This window comes from Vombatus ursinus, unplaced genomic scaffold (genome assembly GCF_900497805.2).
Source record: "Vombatus ursinus unplaced genomic scaffold, bare-nosed wombat genome assembly UNPS02004312.1, whole genome shotgun sequence".
In the NCBI taxonomy this organism is placed as follows: Eukaryota; Metazoa; Chordata; class Mammalia; order Diprotodontia; family Vombatidae; genus Vombatus; species Vombatus ursinus.
The window spans coordinates 171,959-183,854 of record NW_020944090.1 but is presented as its reverse complement, the minus strand read 5'-3'; the positions used below and the strand labels follow the sequence as shown (position 1 = coordinate 183,854).

The following is an 11,896-nucleotide window of genomic DNA, read 5'->3' as shown; positions in this document are numbered from 1 at the left end:
ACATTGCCTAACTGGTTCTGGAAAGACACTAAAGGGTTCATGAGGGACTGAATTGCATTTAACAGGAAGAGCTAGTAGTGGGAAGGGAATGGGGGTGGACTTAGGCGGGGATTATTTCATACCTTTTACCTTTGAGGCCAAGATACATGTGTGTGTGGTGGTGAGGAGAAGGAGTTGCAATCCCTTACCAATAAAATCTTTGGGTGCACCTGGGAAAATCAGACACAAAAGACTAGAAAGGGAAGTTGAGATTTCAGACTCTGCCCAACAGCTGACATCTAACTCTGTACTTTGTTAATTTCAATTCTGCTTTAGTAAATGAACTCTGATCTACATATGAGGAAGTGATTCTTTGGATAGTGATGATTTTGGGAGACTAGAATCTCAATGGGATGATGGGAAACTAGGAAAAATTTATGAGGTATCATTTGAATCATAGCTGTCCCTAGATAGGAAACTTAGGAGAATATCGAGAAAAGTTAAGTTAGTGGAAAACAAAACAAACAAATAACCCAACAACAAACAATGGTGTTTCATGCACGTGCCAGGAATAAGATGGTATACAGTTGAAATTTTGCATACTTTCTGGCCAGATTATAAATTTCTTGAGGGCAGGAATTGTCTTTTGCCTCTTTTTGTATGCTCAGTGTTTAACACAGTGCCTGGCGCATAGTAGACACTTAAATGTTTATTGATCAATTTATTGAGTAGAGCAACCCACAAGAATGGGTTTTTCTTGTCCACTGAGCTTAGAGCACCACCTTGTGTTTAAGTCATACCTAACATCCTAGACGGTCACATCAAACCACCCTTCATAGTGCTATTAATAGATGAAATGCTGCTTCTGCCATTGTCAAAGTGAAACAAAGTGCTTCAGAATTTTTTTTTTTTGTCAATTGTGTGACATATAACAGGGCAGCAAAAAATATTAACAGATTGATTTGATGTTTGTTTATATAGCTCGGCTCATCTTCTCACTGGCTGAACCTGAACAAAGCCTTTAAAACTTTTTCCTCAGATTTTTCTCATTTAGTTTTTGGAAGTATGAATTAGGTCTGGAGAGCTATCACCTGGTTCCTTCCACTTACTATTAACAACCTGATTTTCAGTTGCATGGTTTCTTTTGTCATAATTTTTAATTCTGGTCTCCCTCACCCATAATCTCTTATGTCAACATACAATAATACAGGAAGTCTGGTGCTGGCTGTGACATTAGAGGACCTGGGTTCAAAGGCCACCCTTGATCCTACCTCTTTGACTTTGGGCAAGTCACTTAACATCCTCAAGTCTCACTTTCATTCCATGTAAAATGAGGGCGTGTGTGAGGTTGGAAGTGGCCCTAGAAATGGCCAAGTCTATGAGCTCCAGGTCTATTACCCTATGAGGTCAGCCCAAAGCGTAGTTACCCTTCTTAGGCTAAGCCCTTTTCACTTTCTAGTAATGGCACAGTTCCTTTTAGTATTCCTTATTCTAGCCCTGACAAGTGTTTTCCTTGACTTAAGTACTGCTGGTAGTGCTATATGATCCTATTTGTTTCCTGACCCCAATATAGCATTGCTTCATCTATTTGTCATTGTCTGGAGAGATGAATTTTGTTTCAGGTAACTTTTACTTTTAAGGCCCAAGGTATTTAATTTATTTCTACTACTTCGTGTGAAAGTTTTTCTAAAATGTATCATATGCTTCCTTGCCTTCTGAATATCATTTAAATTCTGGGTTTTTGGCTCTGTTCCAAATAATTATGATAGTCCTATTTTCTAAACTTAAAAATCAGGACATATGATCTGAGAAAGGGATATTCCTTTTTGCAAAGTCTTGTTAAGTACGTATACATTATTTTCCCAAGATGGGAACTGCCCTGGAAAATCTCAGACATATAATTGCCATATAGTTTGGGTGAAGTTGAGAGAGAAAAATGATCTTTAGGCAGGTAAGGTGTTGCTGTTCCTAATAATTTTGACGTAAGGTCTTTTCAATCCTGATTCCATACCATACTTTCCCTTTTAGGGACTTACCCTTCTTTTGTCAAATCAACCAGATCTAGTCTCCAGTTCTCTTTCCACATTGATTTCCTGATACCATCCCTCCTGGCCCTGATGTTTGTTTCTTCTTTTGCCCCAATTTCCCTGTAGTTCTATCATATCCTTGTTCCAGTCATGTATATGTATGTGTATATGATATGCACATCCCAGTTCTGGCCCTACCTCTCAACTCTTAATTGCCAAATTTCTAGAAAAAGTTGGCTAGACTAAATGTCTTCACTTCTTACCATCGTTCTTAATCTTGTGCTTTGGAAAAGGTATTTCCCTTCCTCACCCTACTCCACTAAAACTATTTTCTTAAAGATCACCGGCGATTCAGGCCTTATCCTTGACTTCTCTGTGGTTTTTTGTATTGTTGGCCATTCTTTCCTGTTGGGTATTTTCTTCTTTCTTAGCTTTAAAAACAAACTTTTCTGATTATCTCCATACTGCCTCTCTTAATTGCTGTTTCTCTGCCTCTTTAACTGGCCTGTCATCCTTTTCCTGGTCTGTCAATAACCAATAACCGAACCCCAATGTTCTGCCCTTGGTCCTCCTAGTCTCACTCAAAAACTTTTTTTTCCCTTTTTGGTCTTTTATTTCTATTGCTATAATTATCCCCTCTATGCATATTGCTCCCAAATCTGGAGTTTTGTAAATTTATGTCAGTGTTGTATGCATGCACTTTGTTTTTTATTAATCCAATGATTACCAATATTTTGGAATTCATGATTTGGGGCTGTAATCACCCTGTCCAATTAAAATCATTATTAAAAACTTTGTGGTGAGAATTTGAAAATTTTCAGTACACTCCTTGAATTAATTGAAGACATTCTGAGATAATGAACAACAACAACAAAACAGTTGGGCTTCTTGATTTGTATGTTGACTGCATGAAACAAATTCACATGCCTACATTGTTTCTCTTTCAGACAAACAGACCCTTAAGAATGATGACCAGAACCTAACAAACTGTACCATGTAGCACAGGAACAAGTGAATTACTAGGTAATGGAAAGTTCTCTCTGAAACAGATTGTTGACATCTAGGGGAGCATGGTTGCATGCTTCTGGGTGTGAAGGAATGGGACAAGCTATAATACAGAACGCTTGATCTTAGATTTTCAAATTGTTGCCATTCTGTCATTTTTTTGGGGGGGAGGGTGAGGCAATGGGGGTTAAATGACTTGCCCAGGGTCAACAGCTGCCTGTCAAGTGCCTGATCTGAGACCAGATTTGAACTCATACCCTCCTTGGACCCAGAATACTCTACCGATTCAGCATTCCCCTCAGCATTTTTACCATTACTACTTCATTTGATAGAATCACAGATGGAGAGCTAGCAGAGACCTTACGGGCCAAATGGTCCAATCCCCTCATTTGTCAGATGTGGAAACTAAGGCCCTAGGAGGTGAAATGACTCGCCTAAGGTCATGTAGATAATATCTGCTGTGTTTGTTAGTTTTGGGGGTTTAGATCAGCCTGGGATCCCACTCTGCTGTGTTTGATAGTTTGGGGATTTAGATCAGCCTGGGACCACCATATCACCACGAGATTTCTATCTAACAGAAAACCCTGCCTTTAGAGTCTGAGAAGCAAGCCCCTTAATCAGTGGAGCAGGGTATAGATCTGAGCTTCTCTGAATTCCCCGTCGGTCACAGCTGAAGGGAACTGTCTTTAGCCATCCATGGGCACCGGAGGACGTCCAGTGTAGCCCCATACAACCTAAATTTCAGGCGTTTAACCCAAATCAAGTAACCTTATGGACGCAGTGAGTCCAAAGTTGTTTGACTCATTCATTGCCTTTCTGTCTCTCTTGGTCAACAAGGTGAAAATTTAGTTTACTTTGGGCTAATTCAGATAAATCAGCTGCATAAAAACTCAGCTTATTTTGCTTCCCCTTTTCACTCCTTGGACGGGGGTGGAGGGGTGGGGAAGGTGGGAGGGGAATTGTGTCTCACTCTCCCTTATTTTGTAATTAAACAAGTGGATCTTGGGAAGATCCGACTCTTGGAAAGCACATAAACCAGTTAGCTTATTTCATAATACCTTAGAGAAAAAAATGTAATGTGGGTGAGCAGAGTGGAAATGGTAACTGGAAGGAAAACATGAATAAAATATTGTTTTTTCCTCTTTAATATAAGATCAGAGAGCAAGAATATATTCTGAAAGACAGCAAGCAATTGTTAATTCTGCACTAATGGCTGCCTTGTTTAATTATCTGAGTACCATGCACTGGGAAAGTTCAGTAAAAACATTAGATTGATATTGGTTTGAAAGCTAGTCTGGATTAGTAAAATATCTGAATTGCAGATTTATTAAATGAAATTTATCATTTCCTAGTATAATCAGAGTCTTCAGCCAGACTAACAAAAGTGTTGACAAGTTTAGAGATCTGCTACAATGAACAGATTAACATATGGGTTTTTAGCATGTACATTGAAATGCTTAAACATTTGCCTCTTTAAGTGGATTAAATTCCATAAACAGGAAAACAAAACCCCAAACTACTCCATTTCTGTTCAAATGATTATAAATCTAAAAAAATGAAGTGAAACCTATGATTAAAAGTTTGAGACATAGTTATTGTCAGGCACTTGTAGCTATAAATACGTAAATAAACAAGCTCTAGCCCAAATTTCTTACAGCATTTTGGTCTATACCAGTGCTTCTTAAAATGTGGGTTGCAACCGCACATGGGTTTCCTGTAACTGAATGTGGGGGTTGCAAAAAATTTGGCAATAGTAAAAAGGTTTCTGAATGGGCAATGACCAAAAATTAATTCAAAATCAAATTTGTAATGAATCTGAGGTGTTTCTGGCAGCGCTTGCCAGAAACACATGGGCTCAGATTCAAGACTATTGCCTTTGATAAATGGTAAAATTATATGTATACCAAAGAATTGTTTTAAAATAATTTTAATAATTTATCATAATAATTATATTATATTTATAATATATTTATTTATTGTTATAATAAATTATAACTTAATAATTTGTTATGACAAATAAATTATTTATTTAATAATTCATTGATTTTAATAATTATTTTAATAATTTATTAAAATAATTAAAAAATAATTTAAAAAGTTATTATTTGTTTGATTTGTATACCTGTTTTATACATCTATATGCCCCCTGGTCATGTAAGAATTTCTCAGGCAAAAAGGGATTGCAAGTGGAAAAAGCTTAAGAAGCCCTAGTCTCTACTGGAGACCCGCTCCAGCTTCTTTTCAGCAGCCCCATAAATGGAAAACCCCATCTCTCGTTTGCTCTGTCCTAAGTATCTCTTGAATTTGTCCTAAGATTGAGAGCTCCAAAAGATCTCAGAAGCAAGTCCTCAGATATTCCTGGATTTTGCTCAGCACTGAATGAATGACTGAATGAGTGAATGAATGGAGGCTTCTTTTTTAAAGAAATTTTGCAGAAGCAGTAATGTTTTCTTATTTTTTTATAGGAAAGTATGATGACTCTATTTTGGTATGCTTGCTTCATAGTTCTATTTATTTCTTCGCTTGAAGCTGGTAAGTTAAATAAGAATTTTTTTTCAGTGTGTATCCTCAAAAAAAACAAAGACTATAAGTGTGTTTTAGAAACAAAAATTCTTTTCAAATTTTTAAAAGACATGTTCCTGTAATTATTGGTTGATGAAACTGCTTTAGGTATGGTTATTGTTTTTAAACAAAAGGATGATTAAGATACACAGATTTTTTAAAAATTAAGAAAAACTATTGCAGTGGATTTGTACTTGCAACTTAATCATTCAGCAGAAAAAAAAAAGAAAAAGAGAGAATAGAATTTAGTGTGGGTGATTCAACTCTCCATTCCTTTCAATTGGTGTCCATGAATTTGCTTTCCCCATTCTATTGCTATTTAGATCATAGGATCGTAGATCTAAGAGTTGGAAGATATGTTACAGACCTTTCAGTTCTTTCATACCTTTCACAGTGTGATCCTTGAGTATGAATCTAGGTATAACATATCCATAGTTGGTTCATTTTGTTTAGGCTGGTAGAATAAAAGGGAACTGTCTTAATTTACCTCCCAAACCATTGTTATTGTTGTTGTTGAGTCGTATCTGCCTCTATATGACCCTGTCTGGGATTTTCTTGGCAAAGATACTGGAGTGGTTTGCCTTTTCCTTCTCTAGCTCATTTTACAGATGAGAAACTGAGGCAAACAGGGATAAGTGACTTGCTCAGGGTCACACAGCTAGTAAGTATTTGAGGCCAGATTTGAACTCAGGAAGATGAGTCTTTCTGATTTCAGGCCTGGCACTTGATCCACTGCACCACCTCAGGGTCACACAGCTAGTAAGTATTTGGGGCCAGATTTGAACTCAGGAAGATGAGTCTTTCTGATTTCAGGCCTGGCACTTGATCCACTGCACCACCTCATTACCCTTTATTCCCTACCAATAGAAGGACTCTGTTGAGTTTTCTTTGACTTCCTTATGTCCAGTCTTGCTCCATGGCAACTAGGCGGTGCATTAGATAAAAGTGTGGGATTGAAGAGTCAGGAAGACCTTAGCTCAAATCTTACCTCAAATACCTTCTAGCTGTGTGGCTCTGGGCAAATCACTTGGCCTGTTTGCTCCTCTGTAAAATGAGGATGATAATACCACCTACCTCACAAGGTTGTTTTGAGGAACAAATGCAGTAACATGAAGTGCTTACAAACCTTAAAGTGCTACATAAATCCTAGCTGTTATTTTAATCATGGAAATAGCTATCTGTGCTGTGTGTAAATTTGTTTGTTTTGTTTTGTTTTTAATTTTGCAAGTCATATTTCAACATAATCGACTTCTTTTGTAATACAGTTATTTTATTTCATGTCTTTAAAATACTATTCGGAGAAGGGGTCCATAGGCTTCATCAGACTGCGAAAGGAGTGTATGATGCAAACAAGGTTAAGAACCTCTACTATAATACAATCCTACTTATGTTAGAAGCCCTTTCAAGAGTTTCAAGAAATTCCCCCCCCATCATCACTTTTTCTATCAGCTAAGTCTGTGCCCCCCACCTTTTTTTTCTCCTATTTTGAGATTAGAGGCCCTGGTTCCTATCTGTCCTGGCCAAAAACTTAGCAGGGTATAGTGAAAAATAAAATTTACAGGGGCAGCTAGGTGGCGCAGTGGATCTCTATCCACTGGCTCTGAAGTCAGGAGGACCTGAGCTCAAATGCGGCCTCAGACCAAACACTTGACACTTACTAGCTGTGTGACCCTGGGCTAGTCACTTAACCCAATTGCCTAGAAAAAAAAAAAGAAAATTTACATTCATTCTCTCCCCTCCTCCTCATAGCAACCATTATAGATCCACCTGATCTGTAACACAGACTACTTTCGTTTTAAGAAACCTTAGCCCTTTTCTTCCTTTGTTGTTATTGTTCACTCGTTTCAGACATGTCTGACTTTTCATGATCCCATTCAGGTTTTCTTGGCCAAGACACTGGAGTGGCTCCAGTCCTCCCGATGGTTGCTGGGCCTAGATGGCTCTGGAGGAGAAAGTGAGGCAGGTGACTTTGCACAGCCCTCCCTCCCTCAAATCAGCCAATTGCAAGTCATGTCACCACCTCCCTGGTCCTCTTCCAGAATGGACAAACACAACACCAACTGGAGTGGCAGCCCCAATTTCTACCTAGAGCTGTTTAAAGATATTACAATACTATATTTCGAGTGGCAGTGTTATGTAGTAGATAGCTAGTTTTGGAGCCAGGAAGACCTGAGTCAAATCATGTTCCTGGCCGTGTGACCTAGGGTAAGTCACTTGACCCCTGAGTCTAGGGGTTAGAAGTGTCACATCCAAGACCCACAGTCTTCCCCAGTGGGCAACTAGATTAAAATGTAATTGGAAAATGTTTAACAAAATAAATAAAAATATAATACAACATAAGTAATGTTAATTTGTGATTTTCTAAGTCACTAGGTAGTGATCCATTTCTATATCAGTTTGACACTACTTCTTTAGGCAAGATGGTGGTTCCCAACATTTTTTGTTCTTCAAACTCCTTTCAACAACAACAAATGATAATATGCCCCTTACGCTATTCTATAATTATTTACTGCTCAAGGCACCATTAAAGAATTTTTAGCATGAATAACTTGTACCATAATTGCAAACCTCAAAGAGGGTTGAGAACCACTAAATGGGAACCATTACTCAAAACTAAATTTCAGAGGAGGTGCTGACCCACATTGAAAGAAGGACTTTTCTTCCTAGGAGCTCCTTATAAACAACAAAATCACAGGTCTAATTCCTATCCCATACCATCCTCTGTAGGTGATTTAAGGGTTTTTCTTGGGGGGGCAGGGAGGCAATGGGGTTAAGGGACTTGCCCAAGGTCCCACAGCTAGTAAGTGTCGGAGGCCAGATTTGAACTTAGGTCCTCCTGACTCCAGGGCTGGTGCTCTATTCACTGCATTACCTTGCTGCTCCTAGGGGTGTTTTCAAGAGTAATTTTGATCTTCTTTAAAACCTAACCATGGTGTAAACTGGAAGTTCACTGGATAGATGAGCTGTGTCTTTATTAGAGAAGAGTTATTTCATCCTTAGGGTGAAGGGAGGCAGTGATTGAACAGTGATTTTACTCAGACCTTAACTCTGAATAATATGGGTGTGTAGGTCTTCTTTTCCATTCTCAACCTCAATTTCCTCATCTATAAAATGCAGAGGTTGGATTGAATGATTACCTAGCACTCTTCCATGTCCTAAGGAACTTATTTGGCTTATTGCAAAGAGTTCTCAGGCAGTAGTGGTTTTTATTTGTTTTGTTTTTGTTTGTTTGAGAGGCAATGGGGTTAAATGATTTGCCCAGGATCACATAACTAGTAAGTGTCTGAGGCTGGATTTGAACTCAGCCCCTCCTGACTCCAGGGCTGGTGCTATCCACTGCCTCCCCCCACCTTTTAAATAGTGAATAGACTAATGTAAATATTTATAATAGGAGTGTAGATTTAGACCTGGAAGGTACCTTAGAGTTCATGAAATCTAATCCCTTAATTTTACAAATGAGGAAACTGAGGACTAGAGAAGGTAAGTGTCTCAACCAGTGTCACACATTTAGTGCCCTGGGTGAGATTCAGACCCAATTGTCCCTGATTCCCTCTCTTACACTCTCTCTGCTATACTATGCTTACTTTTATGTAGTAAGCTTTGAATGGCATAATCTATAATTGGACATTCTTTTCATGATTTTTTTTAAAAGATGATTGTGTGGAGTTTGAAGATGAACTAGTACTAGTTATTTTTGAAGATGAGCTCGATGTTCATCATGGTAATTCGAGAGTATGTGGTCTTCACGGTAACATAAGTTGGTATGGAAGTGACAGTAAGACAATCATCTCTATGGATCAGAACTCTAGGGTTCACCAGCACAGAGAGATGCTTTGGTTTGTTCCAGCTGCAACAGAAGACTCAGGATATTATTACCGTGTTGAAAGGTAAGAAGTTTTTTGTTTTTGTTTTTTTTTCAGAAACAGTTTTCTGTTTTTGTTTTCCCCAGAAACTGAATGAAGTTAACAATATGAGTGATCCACAAGGTGGGCTCTAGCATGTTTGGGAATTTTTTTGCAGGACCTCTGTCTATATAAACAATTTGATTAAAAACTATTATAAAATTCATGGGTGCATGGGAGGTATATTGATGTATTATTATGTTGTAGTTCAGTTGTTTCAGTTGTATCCAACTCTTTTTGTGTCCAACCCTATTTGGGATTTTCTTGGGAAAGATACTGGAGTGGTTTGCCATTTCCTTCTCTGACTCATTTTACAAATGAGAAACTGAGGTAAACAGGGTTAAGTGATTTGCCCAAGGTCACATAGCTAGTGAGTGTTTGAGGCTAGATTTGAACTCAGGAAAATGAGCCTTCCTGACTCCAAGCCGAGCACTCTATCCACTGTGTGACCTAGCTGCCATATATCATTATATTCTGATGTAAATTAAACTTAAAATTAAAAGTTAAAAGTATATTTTAAAAAAGCAAATTTAGGGGCAGCTAGATAGCACAGTGGATAGAGCACTAGCCCTGGATTCAGGAAGACCTGAGTTCAAAGCTGGCCTCAGACACTTGCGACTTACTAGCTGTGTGACCCTGGGCAAGTCACTTCACCTCATTGCCTCTCAAAGAAAAAAAGAGGAAATTTAAATTGTGCTAAATTATATTATAATATATCATAATTATAATATTATATTGCAATAATGTTATTACATTATAATATAATTATGTTATAATTATAACATAATTTTATTATTAAATTAAATTATTAAAATTAATATCACATTAATTTTATTAAATCAAATTATTTTTATTATTAAATTTAAATATTAAATTTATTGTTAAATTATTAAATTGATTATCATTAAATTAACATAATAAAATTATTATATTTATTATATTGACTCATATTAAATTAATAATAATCATTAAATTATTTTAAAATTAAATTTAAAAATAAATTAATTTATTAAATTAAATTTATTAAATTGAATATATTATTAGATTAAATTATTTTAAATTGAATTTAATTACTATTAAATAACTTAATTTTATATTAAATTAAAAATGTTAAAATTAAAATAAAAATTAAAATTTTATTCTTAAATTAATTAATTAAATATTAAATTGAAAATACACTTCAAAGGTATTCAAAATTCTCACTCACTTCTTTGAAATATCTCACTAAATGAGGTCCAGCATTGTTTTGAAGGCCTAAATATAAATGCGTAATTGGTGAATATCAATACTTTTGATTATCTCCAATAACAAACCAAGCAAATTCTATCTAGATCAGAAGTACATCTGAAGCACATCCATATATGTATTTATACTTGGTACCTTTATCATCTCATTGATATGTATTAGCACCTCTAAAGTTGTGCCAGAAGGACAGACAAGAAAATCCACAAAACAATACTCTGCAACTGGTGATTAGGATGTTTGACAGGGTTTTCATATGAATTTTAGTGAAAATGTTCTCTTGAAGATATTCTCCCCCTCCTTTTTTTTTTTTTTTTTTAATAAGCCTAAGGCTTTAGCTTTTGCTGATAATGGTGTTCATGCTTTTGGTGACTTTCTCAAAGTAACATGGCACAAAACCCAAAATCACATTTTAAATAATTGTCTGATATAAAATGATAGTGAGCAGTGAACATAACTTTGATCCCAAATTACTTTTGCCAAGTAATTTTTTTTAGCACGTTCCTCTGTACATTTATTAAATATGAGACTGAAAATGCTTGATCTCTAGTTGCCTTTGTGCACTAAATGTACACTTTTAAAGTAGCAGACTTTGATGTCATGACACAAAACATTTTGGGGGGACTGTAGGATGCAATTTTTAAAAAGAGGATGATTTCATAAAATACAGGACTTGTTTGAAATGTATTAGCCTTAAGTGGTCTAAAGAATAACTTTCAAAACCCAGGTTTCTTTATGTCATTGTTGTAAGGAAAGTTTATAAAGATTTGAAGTCAGCTTCATAGAATCTTTACTGGAAATTTTCCCTTCATACGCAAAAAAATCAGTATCAGTAAATTTCAGCTACTCACTGATACCTGCTGGAACATCTGTGGGTCACGATAACCCATGTGATGCCTAGCATCCCAGTTCTGAGGACATTCTAATCCAGTGATCATTAAAGATTTAATCCCCCCACTAGCCAGTCACAAAACTATTTTTCAGATATTCCAGGAAAACATGACATCTCACAATTTTTGTGCTCATGTCTGATGAGTAGGGTCCTTCAAAGCACAGGACTCCCTCACTCTGTTAGCCCAAATTTACTGGTAGGCCTGGTGGTACATATCCATAGTAAATTGGGGAAAAGAGAACAACACCTGTAAAAGGATTTTATTTTATTTATTGGATTTCATCCAA

The 11,896-nt window shown here is 36.5% G+C and overlaps 1 protein-coding gene across 5 annotated transcripts in view; it reads left to right on the top strand.

Moving 5' to 3' along the window:
• Positions 1-11,896, top strand: part of IL1R1 (interleukin 1 receptor type 1) — a 79,492-nt gene that overhangs the window by 39,094 nt on the left and 28,502 nt on the right. For all 5 annotated transcript variants that reach the window (XM_027835288.1, XM_027835298.1, XM_027835280.1 and 2 more), the window contains 3 exons: positions 2,954-3,029; positions 5,477-5,543; positions 9,226-9,460. In XM_027835288.1, the coding sequence (XP_027691089.1) occupies positions 5,483-5,543; positions 9,226-9,460 (296 nt within the window). In that variant the 5' untranslated portion in view covers positions 2,954-3,029; positions 5,477-5,482. The remainder of the gene's footprint in view (positions 1-2,953; positions 3,030-5,476; positions 5,544-9,225; positions 9,461-11,896) is intronic.